Here is a 21281-nt window from a genome sequence, read left to right on the forward strand (position 1 = left end):
TGGCAACTGTTTTAGTGCTTTAATGAATTGAGCCATTAACTATATCCTGCAGATCAGCTGCTACAGATTAGTGGTTAAATCAAGCTCTAGATCTCAAGCTCTAGTAATCTTAAATGTTACTAGATCTTGTGTCCTTACACACAAAAAAAGCACGCATTTTCCAAGAAATTAAAAAAGATCAAATTTATTCAGGGGGCACAAAGGCATATGTCACCATTAGTGAATCAGAAACAGAGTAAGAAAGAAAAAAAGAGAGATAAGAGAGAAAAAAATAATCATATGGTCTTCATAGGAGAATATAAAAACTCAACTCTATCACAGAGAAGAATCTAATGATGTCTATATGAAACGGTGAATATCGTACAATATATAAACTGCATCTCCGCTGTTTACATTCTCTGACAAATGCCAACACACTGCTGTTTAAGGTAGACATGGTACACTTTAAAGAATATGAGGGCTTGAGTAATCTTTGAGAGAGGTATTCCTTTTGATTCATTCAGTCCATTTAAAAGAAAAAAAAGACTTTATTTGACTAGATGAGGAGAGTATAATACAAAAGCAAAGGTTTAAAAAAAAACCTTTATTATTATTTATTTCTCTTCATCAGTTCTGAAGGCATCAGTTACAGTCTGAACTACTGCTAGTCAGATCAGGAGGATGAAAAACAATATGTATAATCTGCATAAGGTTTGAACACACTGGTAATTCTTGGTAAGACTTGGAGTTTGGGCGATTCTGTGGACACAACTCAGAGGAACAGGAGATCCAAAAGAAATCAACAGTATCAGATTATCATCATACTCTTCATTTACTGTAGAAGCTGCCTTACCGCTACATGCTTCTGCAGCTTCCTGTAACAGAAAACTAAACATAAAAACCAATGAGAATTTTGTCATTTATTTAATCCCTTGTTTTAACTGGTAAGCGTGTCCATGTAGTATCTGCCATAAGGCCACAGTGGGCAGGTGTGTGTATATCTACTCCGTGTTGGTGCTAGAGTATGCTAATTGCTCAGGTCAGGATCTGTGGGTCATGAGGGACTGGCAGGGGGATGATCAGCTTTAGGACGTAGTTCCTGGGGTGGTGTTGACGTTCTGTGTGGCTGCCTGTGGAGCGACCTCGATGATGCGAGGTTTATCGATGATGCGAGCCGTGCGGTTGCCTTTCTCTACGATGCCGATGATCCACGCCTGATGGCCTTCGCCATATTTGGGGGATTTGATCTCGGCGCAAAAGCGAGCGGCCTGCTCTCGGGGAAGACAGATCAGCAGGCCTCCTGCAGGGAATTCCAGGGAGAAAGACGGTGCATAACATGTAAGTAGGGGTGAAAGAAAACATTTATATATTGAAGTATCGCTATATTTTGTCTTGCAGTACTTTATCAATTTTCAGATACACAATTTTGATTTATATGTAAAGATAGGTGTCAGACCACAGTTCATTTAGTGTTTTATTTGTACCCGCCCACTAGGTAACAGTGCTGTATTCGGTCATGAGATTCCACTGTTTTTTTACTCAGATTTAATAAACTGGATTTTTTCTATATACATGATCTGTGTTTTTTACTATGACAGTTTTCGTAAAACTTTATTTAAACAATCGCAATATATCACCTTACTTATAATATAGTAATATAACTTATATACCTAACAATATAGTATATGTTGAATTGTAAACCCCATATTATGATATATATTGTATGGTTATGTTCTTGCCAATACACAGCCAAACATGTAGATGTGAACAAACTCACAGAGAGAAAAATGTATACAATGACAAAAAAATAAAAAAATAAAATATATATATATATATATATATATATAAACTTACACAGCACTCATTACTGATCTCTAACAAATTTACATTTGGAAGTATTATACTATAGGAAGTATGTTAATTCTGCTTGGATGCACCCTTAAAAGAGAGTAAAAAATGATTCTGGTGCTCTAATGAGGTGAAATAAGAAGAAAACCAATATTATACCACAGTTAGTTCCAAACCCACAATGTGATTGGCTGAGGGACATTCTAGGTATTGCACAAATCAAACTCTTAAAGTTTGACTCATACACACATACACACCAGACAAAAGAAGGCAGCAACATTATAAAAGTAAAAATCTGCCAAAAATAATTATAATTCAAAGTTCATAAAATCTATTGACTTTAATTGTATGTTTTTATTATCTTTACTATACAGCTCTGGAAAAAAATAAGAGATCATATGTTGACATTTTTGTTTTACTCTATAAACTACGGACAACATTTCTCCCAAACTCCAAAAAAAAAACTTTGTCATTTAGAGCTTTTTTTTTTTTGCATAAAATGAGAAATGGCTGAAAAAAACAAAAAGGATGCAGAGCTTTTAAATAATACGAAGAAAACAAGTTCATATTCATAAAGTTTTAAGAGTACTTCAATATTTTGTGGAATAACCCTGTTTATTTTTTATCACATTTTTCATGCATCTTGGAATGTTCTCCTCCACCAGTCTTACACACTGCTTTTGGATAACTTTATGCCAATTTCTGGTGCAAATATTCAAGCAGTTCAGCTTGGTTTCATGGTTGTGATCATCCATCTTCCTCTTGATTATATTCCAGAGGTTTTCAATTTGGTAAAAATCAAAGAAACGCATACGTTTTAAGTGGTCTCATTTTTTTTCCACAGCTGTATATCACATTCCTAATTTTAGACTCCCCCCTGCAAGCAAGCTACAAGATCAATCAACCATTTGTATGAGTGGTAGTAAACTCTCTCACTCACCTGACGTCTCGGGACAGGTGCCGTGCATTAGGCCGAACATGTTCCCGCAGGCTTTGCTGACAGCAGCCATCTTGGCAAGGACAGGCAGGTTGTGAATGACGAAGGAGACTTCACTGCGCTGCTGCCGGGCCAGATTCTGAGCGTGTCCCAAAATCCCAAAGCCTGTGATATCTGTGGCTGCGTGTGCGTTGAATGTGTGCATCAGGCCTGCCGCTGAACAAAGAGAGACACCAGGAGGAGGGTGGTGAGCATGGAGAGGATATGTGGATGTGGGACAGCATGTGTGATGTGTTATTTGTGAGTATCCAGTACTGACCTGTTCTGTTGAGTCTGGCCATATTCAGCATGGCTTCCTGATAGGCTAGCTCCACATCTTCTTGAGTCACTACTAGCTTAATCTTGTTCCATTTCTCTGGCTGATATACAGAGGGGCAAAATATACAGAATGAATGTATAAATGTATAAACAAATAATTATTACTAATTAAACATCCCAAGAAATGTACACTCTTAACAATAAAAGTGCTTTAATTGGTTCTTTGAGGGATGCCAAAAAAGATCAAAATTGGATTCCATAAAGAAGCATGTTGATAATTAGTTTTGATAACTAGATAACTGGACCAAAACCAGCATCCATAACTACAAAGCCCACAACTATACAGAGAAAACAGACTCACTATGTCCAGCCACTGGTGTACCGCTACCGCCACTTGAGTTCCCAAAGGTTTGGTAAGAACCAGCACATCACCTGGCACGGCATTGTCTGGCCTTTAACACAAAGAGAACAGTTAAATTTTGAAAATGAAATATATGAGATATAGTAAGAACGTGTAAGAGAATGCCTGGACAAATATTAAAAAACAATTACACTCACATTATAAACTCATTTGGTTGGCACACTGTTGTGGCCACGCCCCCCAGGACTATCCACGGGTTCACAACAGTCTGACCACCAGTGACTGAGGTACCAGCTTCTTCTGACGCATCCTTAAAACCTTGGATAATCAGGGGCATCACTTTGTCTCTCTCCTATAAACAAACACCACTTAATTTAGTCCAAAACAAGTCCTTGATTTTGAAACACCCTTCAAACAGGTGTGTTTTTGCTGTAGAAAGAACAGATCTTATTTGGAAGCAGTTACTAGTTTTTTTTAAACAGTCTCACCTTTTCTGAGAGTTTGTTACTAACACCCAACAGCATCAACATGTTATCACATTCAGTCACTCCCATGGCGTACAGGTCACTCAAGACATTGGCACACGCAATTCTACCCTGGAATTGGGGGGGAAAAGGCAGAATAAATTACTTTGTAATTTGCAGTTATATCAGAGCCTTTCTTTTCCGGTGCCCTAACGTTTCATTTTTTGTCAGCAAACAAAATTTAGAGTTTAGATTTTCTGCCTGAGCACAACCCACCACTTTTCTCTGGCCCTTTCGGGTTGGACACAAAAAAGGCTATTTTTAATTTTATATAAAGCTTTGGCGTGATGATCACAATATAGCAAAGTAAAAAAAAAATCACACTTCTAGAATGTTATAAACCCCCAGCCCCTCCACTCCTCCTCATCACACTTTGGAGTTTAATTCTTAATAAACAGTTTTTCTAAATAACAAATCCTATGCTTCTTCTGTGTAGCACTGTTCATTAACATCATTCTGAACCGATTTCACTCATTCAAATAACTCAGAGTTGTAGTTTAAAAGATTAAAAGTTTTAATGCTCTACTTACTAAACAAATGTCAGTTAAATCAGGCTTATAACGAGTTTATAGGGCAGGCCGGGTTGTGCTCGGACAGAATGCGCACAGGCTTGATTTGAATTGGACTGGAGTTTTTGGGCCCAATCAAAGCTCCAGTGTAGTTATGGAATGAGGTTCATGAACATTTACTTAAATGGCACAGGACCACTACAGAGAAGATACTATTCTTTATTATTAGTGTGTTATGAAAGCATTATATTGATTTGTTCTATTGTACTGAACTGGATTTTGATTAGTTATACACATAAGTGATATTTACCATCATGTATGGGTCATCTACTATAGGGTAGATGTAATCTGTGGTTTGTACTAGTGAAAGCCCCCCGTGTCTCAAAGGAATAACACAGGTGTCCATTCCAATGCCTGTAATAGACACAAACACGCATATACACATACTTTAAATCAGAAGTTATCATTTAAAAATAAAGGTAGCAGCATGTTTTAAAAAGCCTGTTTAAATTAAATAAATAATACTGCTGAGTATATTTCAGCCATTTAGCTTCAAGACACACTACAAATAAGAGTGACAGCAGAATGCGACTATTCTATTAAGACTGAAAAAATACTGAAAAAAATATTTTACAAACCTAGTCTGGGCATAACTGCCCCGAGGAACTGCTCATCCTCCTGATAATGGTTCTCCTGCAAAGCCTCGAGAAGTTTCTGAAGGACATCCTGAGCAACTTTACAGCCAGTGCCTTTCAGTTCTGTGAAGCGTGTTAGCCTGAAGTTCTTATCCAGATCGTAACTCTCCGGGTTAAAAGCCTCCCGCACTGACATGGTTTAGATTTTACTGGAGCCCACACCAGTCAACACACTGAGGGATAGATTAAAATTTTATATTAGCTGCATCTTTACAATAAAATAAGTTCATATTAAAACACACACACACACAGAAAAGCCTGCAGATTAAATTAATAGGCACAGTGGCAATACTGTCAAGACAAAACTTTTGCCTTAATTTTTGTTCTTTTTTATTTATTTATTTATTTTACATTTAAACAAAATTTTAAATGTTATGTTTTACTGAGTGATTAACATTAACATAACAAAATTAATTTATTGTATTTTTTTTTCTTTAGCGAATAGTCCGCAGACCCCTTCAACCTTACATATAGCTTTTATATTAAACACGTTGCAAAAGCAACTTCCTTGTATTTCAGTTAAGAAACAGCATAAAACATGGAAATAACTGCCACATAAAAATACTTTTTTACTCTACTGAGATCTGACATACTCTCTAGAAGCTTTAATATGTACAGATTTCCACTATTCCATTTTAAAAATAGTGCACAACCCCATTGAACTTCACATGCAGCTTTTTTATTAAACATGGTGCAAACGTAACCCTGTATTTCAGTTAAGGCAAAGTGTATAAGTGTAGATAAAAGACTATTCTATCCTATAAAAGACAAGACAATCTACTGAGAATCTCTCTGGAAGCTTCTATTAAGACCATCGTCTCATTTTGAAAATCGCATTAAAACATAAACCTCCCAGCCCTAATATTTATATATAGTGATATATTTGTACAGTAGTGCTGCATTGTTTAATTACGCTAGATTCCACTCTTTATAAAGTCCTTTTACTTTGTCTAAAATACTTTTTACTTTTCCTGTATTTATATGTGTGTGCACTTAAAAACACACCCATACTAAAATCAGTGCCCAACTAAACTCCTCCATTCACCGAGCTGTTTATAGAGGAGTTTCCAGCACATCCTCCCCTTTAAAAACAGCGCACTAAGAGCGCGCGCACAACCACATCAGCTCAGCCACTGATCAGCAGCAGCGGCGGCTATAGGCCCGAGATTCCTACAGAGCAGCAGCTGCTGCAGCAGAAACAGCTCTAAAAGTTACTAACGGGGTTTATACGCGTCTTTAAAACCCGCTGCTGCTCATCTGCAGGTCTGATCCAGCGCAGCAGTGAAATACGGGGAGGCTAGATGTAGTAAAGTGGGCGGTGTTGCTCTGTTAGCTGCTGCAGCTGTTTGTAGCTCTGCTGCTCTCGCACCACCAGCTAATGCTACCAAAGAGCCTCTACAGAGAGGAGACTGCCCACTTCAGCACCTACCCCGGGCTTCTTTCACCACCAGAGGGGGTCCAAAATAAATGGGTTCATATGAAGCAATTGAGCAAAAGCAGAGTTTATAAATGTTTTATTTTATATACTGAAAATGTTCTCATTTTCTCAACACAGAATATTTATTTTTTAAAGCTTTTAAACTCAACCCGTCAGTTTAATGCAGACTTCTACTTCACTACACACCAAAAAAACAGGTATAATATAAGTAGTTTTTTGTACACTTTTCATAATTGTACCCTCAAAGGTATAATATTGATCTCTTAAGATGGTCAAGTACAAAGTGGGAAATGATGCAGCTTTCAGACCTTTTGTTATTTCAGCTCAGAAATCAATATTTGGTGTAATAACCCTGGTTTTTAAAAACTTTTTTTTTAAAAGTTGTCAATCATCTGTCTGACACACCTTGTTTTTAGATAACTTTATGCCACTCTGGTGCAAAAAATAAAGCAGCTCTTGATTATATTCCAGAAGTTTTTATTTTGGTAAAAATTAAAGAAACTTTTAGGTGAAATTAATTCAGTCTTTACTACGTCCTTTGCTGCTGCACTCTGCACATGTTAAGTTTACAGGTGTGTACACTGTGTAAAGTTGTCAGTTATCGTGCACTTGTGAGCTACTGTAACCAAACAAACTAAAAATCTGTACTATGCGTAATTGTAGCAGGTCCGCCTTCTTTGCTATTTTAGCACAAACTTTAGTTCTACCTTCTAATAATAAAGATATATTATAGACAATCAATTAATTACTATTTTTAATGTGCGTTTTAGCTTTTTAGCTCCATTCACACCCATTAATTTAGGTCTCACTTGCGGGCTCCCTCTAGCGGTTCGCAGTCATATAGACACAGTCTGATATAATGGGGGAACTAGCTAACCTAGCTCAGAAGTGGGCAGACTCTGTAAAAACAGCTTTGCTAATGCTACCCTGCAGCAAACAAACCTCCAAAATAGCCAACAAACACCTTCAATACTGCAGCTTTTCACCCCACACATACACTAAGCCGCGAATAAGCTCCATTAAACACGCGCCCGAGCTTTAGTTAGCGGGCTATTTTAGTATAGGCTGGTTTAAGCGTTTATAGTAAAATGTCGGCGGTGGAAAAAATTAACCCTTGCAGCGCCCAGCGCCATGAGAGGTGTGCTCCAACTAGGCATTAAAACCAGCGCTCAGACCCCGCTGCGCCCCTTTAGAGCCCACTAGACCCGCAGAAACCCGTAAACTAGGGCGTAAAGGAGCGCTCCCCGCGCTTTAAGCGCTGTGGCACACATGCATTCCCGCTACATTTCCCCTTTAATTCAGCAGCTCCGCTTCTCCTTACCGGTTTCGCTTTAGCGGCGCCTCCCGATACAGAGCCGCAGCAGGCCCGCCGCCACAGCGCCTTCTCACAGCTGCCCGCGCCGACCGCCTGCCTGAAAACACCGCGCCCAGGCCCGCGGCTCTCCCTCCCGGCCTCACAACCAGCGCTACACCTCCAGCTCAGCTCCGCGCCGAGCAGCAGAAATACAGCGGTAAATTACAGTAATAAACAGCGCGGTCTGCGGGAGCGGGATCCCACACTGACCCGCGTCCAACACAAAGGGTCCTGATCAGGCGCTGTGGCGCGATTACCTCCCCTTTAAAGAGGCTCCAAGAGAGCCAGAGAGTGAGTGAATGACTGACTGAACCCAAACACTGTACCTGTACACCTGAACCAAACACTGAACCTGTACATCTGAACCCAACACTGTATGAAACACTGTACCTGTACACCTGAACCAAACACTGTACCAAACACTGATCCTGTTCATCTGAACCAAACGCCGAACTTGTACATCTGAACCAAACTCTGTACCTGTACACCTGAACCAAACACTGTACCAAACATTGTACCGGTACACCTGAACCAAACACTGTACCAAACATTGTACTGGTACATCTGAACCAAACACTGTACCAAACACTGATCCTGTTCATCTTAACCAAACACTGTACCTGTACATATGAACCCAACACTGTACCAAACGCTGAACCTGTACATCTTAACCAAATACTGAAAAATGAAACACTGTCTCTGTGAATTTAAATCCAGCACTGAATCTGTACATATGAAACAAACACTGATAAATAAAACACTTTCTGCGTATTTGAACTCAACACTGAAAAACAAAACACTGAACCTGTACATCTGAACCCAACATTAAATCTGTACATCTGAACCAAACACTGAAAAACAAAACACTGAACCTGTACATCTGAACTCAAAACTGAACCTACACATCTGAACCCATCTAAATATTCAATTGTTAATTTTATTATTGTTTAAGCAAAAGTCATATTCACAAATGTGAATCGACTAATTCTACACTTCACACATTTATTGTGGTTGCCAACTAATGCATTAATCATCACTGCATTGTCTAAAAAGCTGTAAAAACCAGGGATGTATTAAATACTTTATTTAATGTGTTTTTGTAAATTGTGTATTCACTTAGATTTTTTCTTTTCTTCTGTATCTGTATAGTATCAATTTGGTTCCATATACTACACGGGGACAGTTTTCCAAACAGAGACTAATACTAGCCTTGGATTAGGCATAATCCCTGTCTGGGTAACCAACACACAATGTATATGTTCTAATTATTAAAAAAGACAGTCAATGTGAAGTAGATGCCAACAAACCATTATTATGATTTCATATTTTGTGGACTAAGTGGATTTGCAAATTAATAAGAACAGACGAGTTTTGTCAGCTGATTTTGTTTTTAGTTTTTAAGCAGAAACCCTAAATACCATGTATTTGTGTTCTGTTATAAGTGCCCTTGGAACAATAATATAGTATATGTATATGAAAATGTTCCTGCATGTGTGTTAAGGTATTTCACAATAAGGATTATTGTCTATTGTCAGATGTTTTATACAGGTACATAATTTAAAATAATTTAAAAAGTTTTTTTAATAAATAAACAGCAAAATGTGCAGATTTTGAAATATATTAAAATGTTTACATAAAAAAAAAAAAAAAAAAAAAAAATATATATATATATATATATATATATATATATATATATATATATATATATATATATATATATATATATATATATATATATTTCTGATTACTCCAGTACATATTATGGTAATGTTTTAAATGACCACTAAGACCAAATAAAGCACTGCATTTTATATACAATAATAAGACACACTTCAAACAGTTTAGGCTCTTTTTTCCTTTCTTACAGGTTTTAAACAATCGACATAGACAATCTGTGCATACAGTACAATAATCAGTCAAGCATTAAAAGCCAGTGAGGTAAAAATCCATGTGACTGAGACGAGGGACTTAATTCACTCAGTTGTGCACATTACACATACATATCCTCTTATACTGGGAGAGATTTAGCACATATCATAATCAGCTTATATGGTCACAGTACTGGTACATTGATTACTATGCGAGGAGAATAACATTAGGTACTGCTGATGTGGAAAATGGCACTATATATACATTTTACAATATACAGTGCTTTTGGAGAGGTATGGCAGAATGAGTTAAAGGCACACAATCATATTTTCTCAACATCAGAGCTTCACTTTGTCTCATGAAGCACTTGGAAGAGGTTAAGGAAGTACACACACACATTACTTCATATATTTAACTATAAAACAACAACAATCCAAGTCATTCACACACATTTTAAACCACCATACATAACAGGAAGCATCTGAAACAAAACAGAAAAACAGTTTTTAACAGTGTATTTAGAGCAGTCACAGAGTTAGGGAGGTTTCTGTTGTGAGATGAGCAAGCTCATTTAGTCCTTATCACCAGTTTCTACCATCTGAATTGTCCAGCCCTTTCATGAAGACAATCAAAAATACCTCAGACTTTAGACTGATTCACGCTGCCGTCCAGACTGATTCAGGACTTCTTCTGAAGCAAATGGAGGGGAGACTTTTAAGCATGTTTGTTTGCAGATTGATGCCCTCCTAGTGCATAATCTGCACCTATTATAGAAAAGAGGGAAATATACTGTATGTTAACACAACATTGCTCTTACACTGGATATATGGATACAAAATATATATATATATATATATATATATACATTAGATGTTCATTACCATTTAAACTCATCTGAGACTTCAGCCCATTCTCAGCAGTGAGTTGTGATTCACCTGGCATAAAAGAGATTATATAGGATATAAAGAGATAAATACATGAACATGCACTAGGAATAAAATATAAGAAACTGTAATAGCTAGATGGCACTGTTTCTCTGAAATACTCCCTTTAGTATCAACACAAAACTCTATCTCCACCCGCTCTCTGTATATACAGTGGCGTAAAAAGGCTTTTCCTCCTTCCAGAATTATTTTATTTTTGCATTTATGTCATACTTACATTGTTCTGGTTATTAAACAAACTTTGATATCAGACAAATATAAGTTGAGTAATATAAAAAGCACTTTGAAATGATATTAAAAAGTCTGAGAAAAAACTATTTAAACCAATCTAGCTCTTTGTAAAAAAGTGTTTGCTCCCCCCCCCAAAAAAATGTGATTATTAATTTAATTACCTGTAGAATTAAAAAAATACTTAAATAGAACCTGTCTGACAACATAAAGCAGTCATTCCACGATCTAAAGACATTCAAAAACAGATGAAAAAATGAATTGACATCTATCAGTCTGGAAAATGTTACAATGTCATTTCTAAGGCTTTGGGTATCTGGATGACCACAGTGAGAGCTAGTATTCACAAATGGAGAAGACATGGAACACTGGTAAACCTTCCCAGAAGTGGCTGGCCAACCAAAACTATTCCAAAAGGGCATGGACAACTCATCCAGGAGGTCACAAAAACCCCAGAAAAACATTTAAAGATCTGCGGGTCTGCCTCTGCGATATTCATAATTACCATTTGGACATGTAGTGCATTTGTCTACATTTAAATTCTTCATTTTTAAATAATATTTAAGTCTTTGTCATTTCAATTATTTTCATTCTAATTTATTATTATTATACAAATGCACCATTTTCATACTGTCCTAACCATCTTAGTGTTTATATTGACAAATTACGAGGATGGACAAGTAATGTGCTTCTATACCTGTTTTATCTGTAGGTGTCCTGTTGAGGGTCTCGTCACAGTCTGTATTTGTCTCTGCTGTACAACCATATACACACACAACCACACACGCGATTATGTAATAAACGATCACCAATCACATAGCTTTGTAGTACAGTATGTGGTCTGTAAACAAAAAAGGGTATACACCAACCTCTTTTTAAGCGCCGGCGAGCCAGTTTGATCTGGTCTTGAAGGATCTGGACCCAGTCTCGTGGACCAGGAAGCTTCTCAATTCTGTTAGCAGTGCAGTACTTTTCTGTGAACACTGCACTCAGACACAAACAGTCATAAAAATGTGTAAAACCATTAAATAAAATAAAACTTTCTCAAGATTAGGGTTATACAGCTCTGGAAAAAAAAGAGACCACTTAAAAATGACCAAAAATGACCAAATTGAAAATTGGAATATAATCAAGAGAAAGACGAATGACCACAAGCCATCAAACTAAGCTGAACTGCTTGAATTTTTTGCACCAGGAGTGGCATAAAGCTATCCAAAAAGCAGTGTGTAAGACTGGTGGAGGAGAACATGCCAAGATTAATGAAAACCAGGGTTATTTCAACAAATATTGATTTCTGAACTCTTAAAACGTTATGAATATGAACTTGTTTTCTTTGCATTATTTGAGGTCTGAAAGCTCTGCATCTTTTTTGTTATTTCAGCCATTTTTTTCATTTTCTGCAAATAAATGCTCTTAATGACAATATTTTTATTTGTAATTTGGGAGAAATGTCTGTAGTTTATAGAATAAAACAACAATGTTCATTTTACTCAAATATATACCTATAAATAGCTAAATCAGAGAAACTGATTCAGAAACTGAAGTGGTCTATTATTTTTTTCCAAAACTGTAGGTGTTTTATTGTATACTGGCACAGGCTGGTAAGTACTTTTTATGCAAATTTTACGCAAACATGACTTGAGTTAAGCAGTGTTACACAGTACTGGTGAGAGGCCCAATGCAGAATCACCAAAGATACATAGTGCAGCTAATACAATTATGATGCTGCTATTTTACGGTAAAATATTATACTGCTTAAATTACAACTTTCTAATATAATTGTCCATTGTCCAAAACATGTAATTAGGTGGTTTGTAAACAGAAGCTTCATGGCCTTCATGGTTTGCAAGAATCCTAAAACAGGTTATATTTGGGTCTTCATTCACTGATGTAAGGCTTATAGAACATACCAATTTGTAAAATTCTAAATTATGTTTCCATGAGTGGAAAATTCTTTATTTTATTTAAAAATGTTTATACGGTTTGTGGTACTGTATATTTTCAGAATTTATACCATTACAACAAACTCTTAGCTTGGTTTATTGCTGTCCACTCACCTTTGATGGCTCCCACTATGTTTTGGTCTAGTCCTTTTCTATGGTCATTCAGACCCCTCTTCCTCTTTCCATTGGGCAGTGAGTTAGCTAGCGTAGCATCATCGAAGAAGGCACACACCAGCTTCCTGAAGAGCAGACTGCCTGAGCGAGTGTAGTTCAGCAGGATGGAGTCCAACTGTGCCTTAGGGATGAACACTTCATAATCCTCCGCCAACTGCACCTCCGGCTGAGAGAGACAGACGGCTGAGATATTAATAAACATTATTGATACTCAATCTAATGTTCTTTACATAAGCAGCATACACACCATAACCCAAAGCACTTACACTCATATACATACATCCCAATACAACTGCCACTCTAATCACATTTACCTGATTCTCACATTCAGATACATTCAAGTCCATAGAAGTATTATTACCACATGCCTCAAAATACCAGACAGTATTACTTGAGCACCAGTTGGTATTACGTGAGCACCAGATAGTATTATGTGACCACCATAAAGTATTCGGAGAACATTAGATAGCATTAAGGTAGTACCAGATAATGTTAGATTAGCACTGGATATTGTGATGTGAGTACCAGACAGTATCAGGTAAGCACCAGATAGTATTATGTGAGCACCATATAGTATTGAGGTAGTACCAAATACTATATGGTACTCACATAATAGTATACATTAGTATTAGGAGTATTAGGAGAACACTAGCTAGGATTAGGTGAGCACCCGACAGTATTAGGTCTATGCGGTTAATGCGGTACCATATAAAATTAGATAATAACTAGATAATAGTGTGTGAATCCTAAAATTCTTATTAAGGGGGGCACAAAGACATAGCTTTCATAATAACTGAGTATTTAAATGTCAATAACATAATATTATTAACATGTTTGCTTCTATGGCCAGTAGTGTAAAAACAATGCATGTATAACTAATAAAACCATACACAGGTCTATACCTCAGTGCAGTTCTGTGCTCTGTTCAGGCTGTAGAGAGCTGTTGGTGTGGGGTTGGTGAAGGGTGTGGTCGGAGGGGAAGGCACTGCCCTCTCACTCTGTGCTCTTCCTTTCTGACAAACCTCCTCTAGAGATTCAGTCACACAGGGAGAGTAAGGGGGCGTGGCAGGCTTTGTAGGTGGAATTAAAGCTGTCACTCTGTGCACTGCCCTCCTCTTTCTAACACATTGTTTCTCCTGGGCCCCTGAAGGTCAGATAACACACAGATTCAGTCATTCACACAACGCAGGCCAAAGATTCGGACACAACACTCAAAACATCAAGATATGATTTTATAGAGAAAAACGATGAATTAGCAATAGTAATGCAACTATTATTACCTTTATCCCTGATGATTTCCCTGCAGCAATGCCTGAATGCCCGATTCTCCAAATCATAGATTTTTAATGGATTATTTTTTAATTATTTAGTTTAACATGTTTAACAAGTTTGTTTGCGTGTTTTAGTACATCCCTGCAAACTGCAAATATCTGGGTAAAAGGGCAGTATGTGATCTATGCATTAAAATCTTTTTATTTGTTAAATTCTTATGCATATTTTTATATTTACATGTTATATTTATCTACAGGGATATATGTTTATTTGTAGATAGGATATTGCATATATTGTAGCATTCATTGTATTACATATAGGGAATATTATGTTTATACTTTGTACTTTATCCATTCTTTATTGCAAGAAGTAAGGTATTTTTATCTATAGTTGACAATACCATCTACAGTTTATAGTTGTGCTGTGCCTGTACTCAATTTTATACTGCATCTATACATCTGTCTAATCTACAACAAGGAAAAGCACACAAAGCAAATACTTGGGCACCCTGTGTGGTCATTACTTAATAACACCCTCTTTTTTCAAATCATGTCATGTTTGATTTTAGAAACTGTAGGTACAGTTGTGGTCAAAAGTTTACATACACTTGTAAAAAAACATAATGTTATGGCTGTCTTGAGTTTTCAATAAGTTCTACAACTCTTATTTTTCTGTGATAGAGTGATCGGAACACATACATGTTTGTCACAAAAAACAGTCATAAAATTTGGTTCTTTCAAAAATTTATTATGGGTCTGCTGAAAATGTCACCAAATCTGCTGGGTCAAAAATATACATACAGCAACATTAGTATTTGGTTACATGTCCCTTGGCCATTTTCACGGCAACTAGGCGCTTTTGGTAGCCATCCACAAGCTCCTGGCAAGCTTCAGGTCGAATGTTTGACCACTCTTCTTGACAGAATTGGTGCAGTTCAGCTAAATGTGATGGTTTTCTTGCATGAACCCGTTTCTTTAGCACTGTCCACATGTTCTCAATGGGGTTTAAGTCAGGACTTTGGGAAGGCCATTCTAAAACCTTAATTCTAGCCTGGTTTAGCCATTCCTTTACCACTTTTGATGTGTGTTTTGGGTCATTGTCTTGTTGGAACACCCAACTGCGCCCAAGACCCAACCTTCGGGCTGATGGTTTTAAGTTTTCCTGCAGAATTTGGAGGTAATCCTCCTTCTTCATTATCCCATTTACTTTCTGCAAAGAACCAGTTCCACTGGCAGCAAAACATCCCCAGAGCATAATACTACCACCACCATGCTTGACAGTAGGCATGGTGTTCCTGGGATTAAAGGCCTCACCTTTTCTCCTCCAAACATATTGCTGGGTGTTGTGGCCAAACAGCTCAATTTTTGTTTCGTCTGACCAGAGAACTTTCCTCCAGAAGGTTTTATCTTTGTCCATGTGATCAGCAGCAAACTTCAGCCGAGTCTTAAGGTGCCTTTTCTGGAGCAAGGGCTTCTTTCTTGCACGGCAGCCTCTCAGTCCATGGCGATGTAAAACACGCTTGACTGTGGAGACTGACACCTGTGTTCCATCAGCTTCCAAATCCTTGCAGACCTGCTTCTTGGTGATTCTTGGTTGACTCTTGACCATCCTGACCAATCTCCTCTCGGCAGCATGTGATAGCTTGCGTTTTCTTCCTGATCGTGGCAGTGACACAACTGTTCCATGCACTTTATACTTGCGTATAATTGTCTGCACAGTTGCTCTTGGGACCTGTAGCTGCTTTGAAATGGCTCCAAGTGACTTCCCTGACTTGTTCAAGTCAATAATTCGCTTTTTCAGATCCACACTGAGTTCCTTTGACTTTCCCATTGTAGCTTTTGTAGCTGAGTCTAATCACTGGGTCAAATGAGCCCTATTTAAATGGGCTCATGAGAAGTCAACAGCTGTAGTCAATCAGAATCACTTACAAGAAGTGAAGAGGCCATGACATGAAGCTAATTTGATTGACACAACTCGCTACATCACCAAAATTGACAAATTTTGTTGCTGTATGTATATTTTTGACCCAGCAGATTTGGTGACATTTTCAGCAGACCCATAATAAATTTATGAAAGAACCAAATTTTATGACTGTTTTTTGTGACAAACATGTATGTGCTCCGATCACTCTATCACAGAAAAATAAGAGTTGTAGAACTTATTGAAAACTCAAGACAGCCATAACATTATGTTTTTTTACAAGTGTATGTAAACTTTTGACCACAACTGTATATAACTGAACCTATTCTTTTCTCTACCAGTAAAATGCTCCCTTTGTCATTGGCTGCAACACCAAGTCAAACCATGATCATCCACTTCTGTGCTTAACAGTTAGAGCTGCATCATATTTTCACCAAACATACCTTTGTTCATTGTGGTTTACTGGTTGAAATATTACTGGTAGTTCTTTAATGTTCAACATGGCAGCTGTTTAAGAACACAATCTTGCCGTTCAAGAAAAAAATATTGAGGTAATCTGGTGCTAGTGGGGAAAGTCCTTGTAGACGTAAAATTCACGGTAACCAAACTTTGCATGCCACAGTATTTCTATGTGTGTGTATGTGTATGTATTTAAGGGTGCCATGTAATACCTCTTTGAGTCTGCATCAGTTTTCTCATTGTGCGTAACTCCAGCAGGATGGCCTGCAGAGTGCTCTTGCAGTTACACATGCAGCAGCTGGATTCAGTTGGAGTAGCTGCAGGAACAGGAGGCCGAGCCAAATCTGAAACAGGAGACGGATAAAGCATCATCAACACACACACTCTCTCTTATGAGGTTACTGTCATATTCTCTCTATGGACTTCAGACAATGAGTTCCTCATTTCTTTGTGTGTGTGTGAACAGAGAAGACAGAGATTGTGTGTTTATGTTTTGTCTTCTGAGGCTGTCCGGCATCTAGACAGATTAGACAATGCTTTGAGCTCAGCAGCTGCAGTACCAGGCATACCATCTCCCTCTCTTTATCTCTCTCTCTATTTTTCTTTCTCTTCTGTAGTTACATTCTGGCATGGTTCTGTCTCCTCCGGCTAGCATCCTGTGTGAAGTTAAATGCATCTCTTTTCTTCAAATCTTAAAAATAAAAATGATAGTTTTAATTCTTCAAATTCCCCTCTATGAAAGGTCTGAACTACTGTGTAAATACTTCTCTTGCATGTTGCTCATTTTCTGGCCCAGTAATGGACTTAACACTTTTTTATTTATTTCCAATTGTACCCTAATTTGGAAGGCTGATTTGCCAATCCCTGCCTGTTTTAACTCCAAATGTCACACTGAACTCTTAATGCCCTTAAAACCCGAAGGTTGAGACGTGCAAAAGTCTGTTATTGGCTCTTTCCAAACTGCTGCTGATGCAGCATCACTAACCAGCCAACATACTCAGAGGAAAGCGCAGCTCCCCAGGTACCACAGCCAAAAGATGCCTGTGCTGGACAGGCCAGTTGTATTCTTTCAGGCTCTGGCAGCTTATGGCAAGCGATCTAGGTCCCGAATCAGCAATCCTCAGATTGTAGAATGAGCACCTTACTCTACTGGACCACTAGGGGCCCAATAAAGTTATAATAAAGTTTGCAGCCATGCTTGAAAAAAATTGCTTTTACGAATTGCTGATTAGTTATTAGTATTTGTTTTACAAAACTAATAAAAACATATTGCTCAGAGAAAGAGCTTTAAAATCTAATTTTCAAAGGTGCCACATTTTGCACCATGCTCTGCTGTTTGTATGCATCTCTCAATCTGAAGACTCTGTTGAACAAACCCAAGAAGTAAATTGTATCTCAGTGTGTCTAGCTTGGTGATAACAGCACAGTACGTTCTTGTTCTTGGTTTACTAGAGATGTGGACATGAACACACTGTTATGTACCGGGTTGGGAGATGCCAACTGACCAAAATGGGATTTCTGATTCTGCAAATGTCTTAGACATTCCTGTTAGCGGTATTTGGTCTATATAGTGATTTAAATACCATTCTGTAAAATAATGTCTACTTAACTAATTACTTAAGTAAACATATTAATTTTCAGATACATTTTTTATAAATCTTTTGATCCTATATGTACAATTTGGACCCTATGTTGATTTTAGAAAACTTCCCATGATTAAAACTTGTGCAACACATTTTTTATGTTTAGATTTTAGATGTTTAGATGTTGTGACTCATTCCGTGTCAGAACTGTAACCCACGCCTGTAATATTACTCATTACTGGTGAAACAGAGTGATTCTGATTCACCTCTGCTTTTGGAGTTGTTGAGTATCTTCTGGGTTTTGGAACGAGTGTCGTACTGACTGTGGGACATGGGTGGAGCTGAGCTCCAGCAGTGCTGGGGTTCCTCAGGGGCTTGGTTCTGAGGTAAAGTCCAGCTCAGAGCCTCCTCCTGGGGTTCCTCTTTGACAGCCTCCCCCTCTCTTTCTACTCGCTGGTACCCTCGCCCAGACTTGTCACTCAACAGCCGCATCATACCTGTGATCTGCTTTTTAATTTCCGTACCCTCGTCACCTAGCCAGGCTGGAAGAGAAATAGTTAACACAAAGGTGGTAAAATAATATTACAACACAAACAATGTGTACAATGTGTAAGTGTACGTTTAGTTTAGTTCTAAATGCTGTATAATTACCCTATATACGTAAAAACAGCATGTAGTTATAAATAAAAAGCAATATCGGGAACAGTACCTTCATTCTCTGATATGTCCAGTGGTTCACTGTCTGTGTCATCATGGTCAGGGCTGTCAAATCCAGGCCCATAGTCTGTGGGAAATGTTTCTTTATTAATTTACTATGTTAAACATAAGTTTAGTTCACTATACACAGGTTCAGGAAACTCTAAATGCTAAAAGGATGAAACTGTGCTTGAACATCTCCATAAAAGCTTCATAACTTCATTACACAGATTCTTGAACGTTTGATTCATTTTACTGAACCAATTCTTTCGAACTGAATCTTTCAATGGAGCAAATGTTTCAACGAATCATTGATTCACCCGTAGATTTGAAGTTTTTGTTCTCATCCAATTGAGAAGAACAGAGAAAAGATCTGCACACTTTTAGTATTTTAATCTCAGTGTCTTCATGAGGGAGAGTCACCTGGAATAGTTTTCTCAGTGTCTTGAAGGATTTTCTGGGGGTGCTAAACAATAGCTGCTGCTTTTCCTGCTGTGAAGCTCCAACTCATCTCAAATCTCCTATCTCAGTTGGCCAAACACTTTTTTGATTTTACAACATAATTCCATAGTGTCCCTTATTGTTTTTATGTCTCTAACATTAAGCTACAATGTAGAAAATAAATAAGTAAAGACAAACTTTGAATGAGAAAGTGTGTCCAAACTCCAAATGTTTGACTGATACTGTATCAAAACATAAAAATATTATTTAGATTTCTTAAAGCATTTCCTTGATTTACTAAGTTTAATCAATTGTTTAATAACTTGTTTCCTTGGTTAAACTAAATCATCCTTTCTAAACTGAGGGAATCGTTTAAGAAATATAGAGAACAGTCTATCAGACTATGTCTGTAAATATTCGTTTTTCTACTTTAGACCGTTTAGGGTTCTGTCATTTTACCTATACCAGCACTCTGTAAAAAAAAAACTAAACTTAAAATTGTTCTCCTTAATGTAATTTTTATGCCAGATGAACAAGAAATATTGAATTGCACTTTTTTATTCAGTTTATGACCTATAATACATGGAGCGGAATAAGTTTAAGTATTATTCCTTGCTATAAGATGCTTCTGCAGACCTTTCATTTCTGACATGCAATAAAACGTTGATTCAGTTCGAATCGGTTCGGGGAATTCAGAGAAAAAAGAACCGAATCAGAAGAACGACTCGGTGTCTCGTGCGCACCTGTAAGCAGCCGGGAGAGAGAAAGAAAAACGGCGAGATTAAAACGGCTCAGTCCGGAGAGTCACATCATAATCTCTCCTGGTGAACCGGTCAGACATGCCGGTACCACCCGGGAGACGGAAGCTTGGAAGCGCGCGCGCATCTCCAATAGCAACAGCATCAGCATCACTTCAGCAGCATCAGCATCACTTCAGCACAGACGTGTTTTTTTTTTCATGCTAGTGGTCATGCAGTTAATGTGCAGCTCTCTCTCTCACTCTCTCTCTCTCATGCCCCCCCCCCCCCCCCCCCTCCCTCCCTCTCCTATTGTCTGCTTGTTGCTGGCTGGCTGTCTGCGCCCCTGCTGCGCTCATTAAACCTCCTTACCTTGCTCGCTGACCAGTTTAAAGCTCGGAGATTTTCTGCTCCGTCTCCTCTCCCCAAACTCCATTGTACCGGAGACAGAGCGGACCGTGCGCGCGCGGCGGTACCGGAGTCGCCCTGTTCATCAGCAGCAGCAGTGGCGGCGGCGGCAGTGGCGGTGGCGGCGGCGGTGGCAGCAGCAGCAGCCCTGCAGGGACCGACCGTGGTCCGTCTGCTTAATCAGTAAAAACTCATCAGAGCGGCCACAGCTCCCGTCTACCGCCTCCCTGCCCGGCCACAGCTCCCCAAAGCCCGTCAGAGGCGCGTCTGAGCTCGGGGCATCGCGCTCTCCGCGCTGGCGTCCATTCAGGGCCGCTCGTTTGTGATGTAAATAAATAAATCAGTTAATTCTTTAAAAAAATCGTCACATCTAGTCCTTTGCGCCACCTGATGGTAGCTAATATTTTGTGGGGCTCAAATAGTAATGTCCAGATCCACTCTGCTGGACAAGTACCACTTTTACACAAAAAAACTAAGTTTTCTCTTAAGTTTGATCCATTTTCGACCTCACATGGATATCGATTATCTAACAAATTAATCCATCTCACAATTCAAATTCCACTTCCATTATCCTTTTTAAACAGGTCAGTGTTGGTGTGATTAATGGGATGCATTGTATAGGCAATAGAAAAAAGACTGTAAAG

The 21281-nt window shown here is 38.2% G+C and overlaps 2 protein-coding genes across 5 annotated transcripts; both read right to left on the bottom strand.

Moving 5' to 3' along the window:
- Window positions 1-168: 168 nt before the first annotated feature.
- sephs1 (selenophosphate synthetase 1) lies at window positions 169-8180 on the bottom strand. Of its 2 annotated transcripts, none has more exons than XM_007233838.4 (9): window positions 7931-8180; window positions 5115-5344; window positions 4787-4890; window positions 3932-4039; window positions 3641-3795; window positions 3444-3534; window positions 3084-3183; window positions 2768-2980; window positions 169-1279 (listed from the first exon to the last, which is right to left on the bottom strand). In XM_007233838.4, exons 2-9 carry the CDS (start codon window positions 5305-5307, stop codon window positions 1065-1067), a joined length of 1179 nt encoding a protein of 392 aa, XP_007233900.1. In that variant the 5' UTR covers window positions 5308-5344; window positions 7931-8180; the 3' UTR covers window positions 169-1064. The 2 variants fall into 2 exon arrangements, with proteins under 2 accessions (XP_007233900.1, XP_022535278.1); XM_022679557.2 differs by lacking the exon at window positions 7931-8180 and adding an exon at window positions 6391-6526.
- Window positions 8181-9803: 1623 nt separating this feature from the next.
- bend7 (BEN domain containing 7) lies at window positions 9804-20979 on the bottom strand. Of its 3 annotated transcripts, XM_022679558.2 has the most exons (10): window positions 20602-20979; window positions 19065-19139; window positions 18622-18897; window positions 16985-17116; window positions 14024-14265; window positions 13062-13287; window positions 11874-11987; window positions 11702-11758; window positions 10714-10767; window positions 9804-10596 (listed from the first exon to the last, which is right to left on the bottom strand). In XM_022679558.2, the coding sequence occupies exons 1-10, from the start codon at window positions 20663-20665 to the stop codon at window positions 10547-10549; spliced, it is 1290 nt and encodes a 429-aa protein (XP_022535279.1). In that variant the 5' UTR covers window positions 20666-20979; the 3' UTR covers window positions 9804-10546. The 3 variants fall into 3 exon arrangements, with proteins under 3 accessions (XP_022535279.1, XP_049339611.1, XP_007233898.1); XM_049483654.1 differs by lacking the exon at window positions 18622-18897; XM_007233836.4 differs by lacking the exon at window positions 10714-10767.
- Between the last annotated feature and the right edge of the window lie 302 nt (window positions 20980-21281).

The sequence above is a fragment of the Astyanax mexicanus genome, chromosome 9 (genome assembly GCF_023375975.1).
Source record: "Astyanax mexicanus isolate ESR-SI-001 chromosome 9, AstMex3_surface, whole genome shotgun sequence".
NCBI lineage: Eukaryota > Metazoa > Chordata > Actinopteri > Characiformes > Acestrorhamphidae > Astyanax > Astyanax mexicanus.

Excerpts from the sequence above, each read along its gene's own strand:
- sephs1 (XM_007233838.4), bottom strand. The coding sequence starts at position 5,307 with ATGTCAGTGCGGGAGGCTTTTAACCCGGAGAGTTACGATCTGGATAAG. Across the intron at positions 3,184-3,443 it reads TACACCAGTGGCTGGACATA|CCAGAGAAATGGAACAAGAT; the intron begins GTGAGTCTGTTT and ends TCTGTATATCAG. Across the intron at positions 2,981-3,083 it reads GGCCAGACTCAACAGAACAG|CGGCAGGCCTGATGCACACA; the intron begins GTCAGTACTGGA and ends CTCTTTGTTCAG.
- bend7 (XM_022679558.2), bottom strand. The coding sequence starts at position 20,665 with ATGGAGTTTGGGGAGAGGAGACGGAGCAGAAAATCTCCGAGCTTTAAA. Across the intron at positions 19,140-20,601 it reads TAAACTGGTCAGCGAGCAAG|ACTATGGGCCTGGATTTGAC; the intron begins GTAAGGAGGTTT and ends CATTTCCCACAG. Across the intron at positions 13,288-14,023 it reads GAGCACAGAACTGCACTGAG|CCGGAGGTGCAGTTGGCGGA; the intron begins GTATAGACCTGT and ends TGTCTCTCTCAG.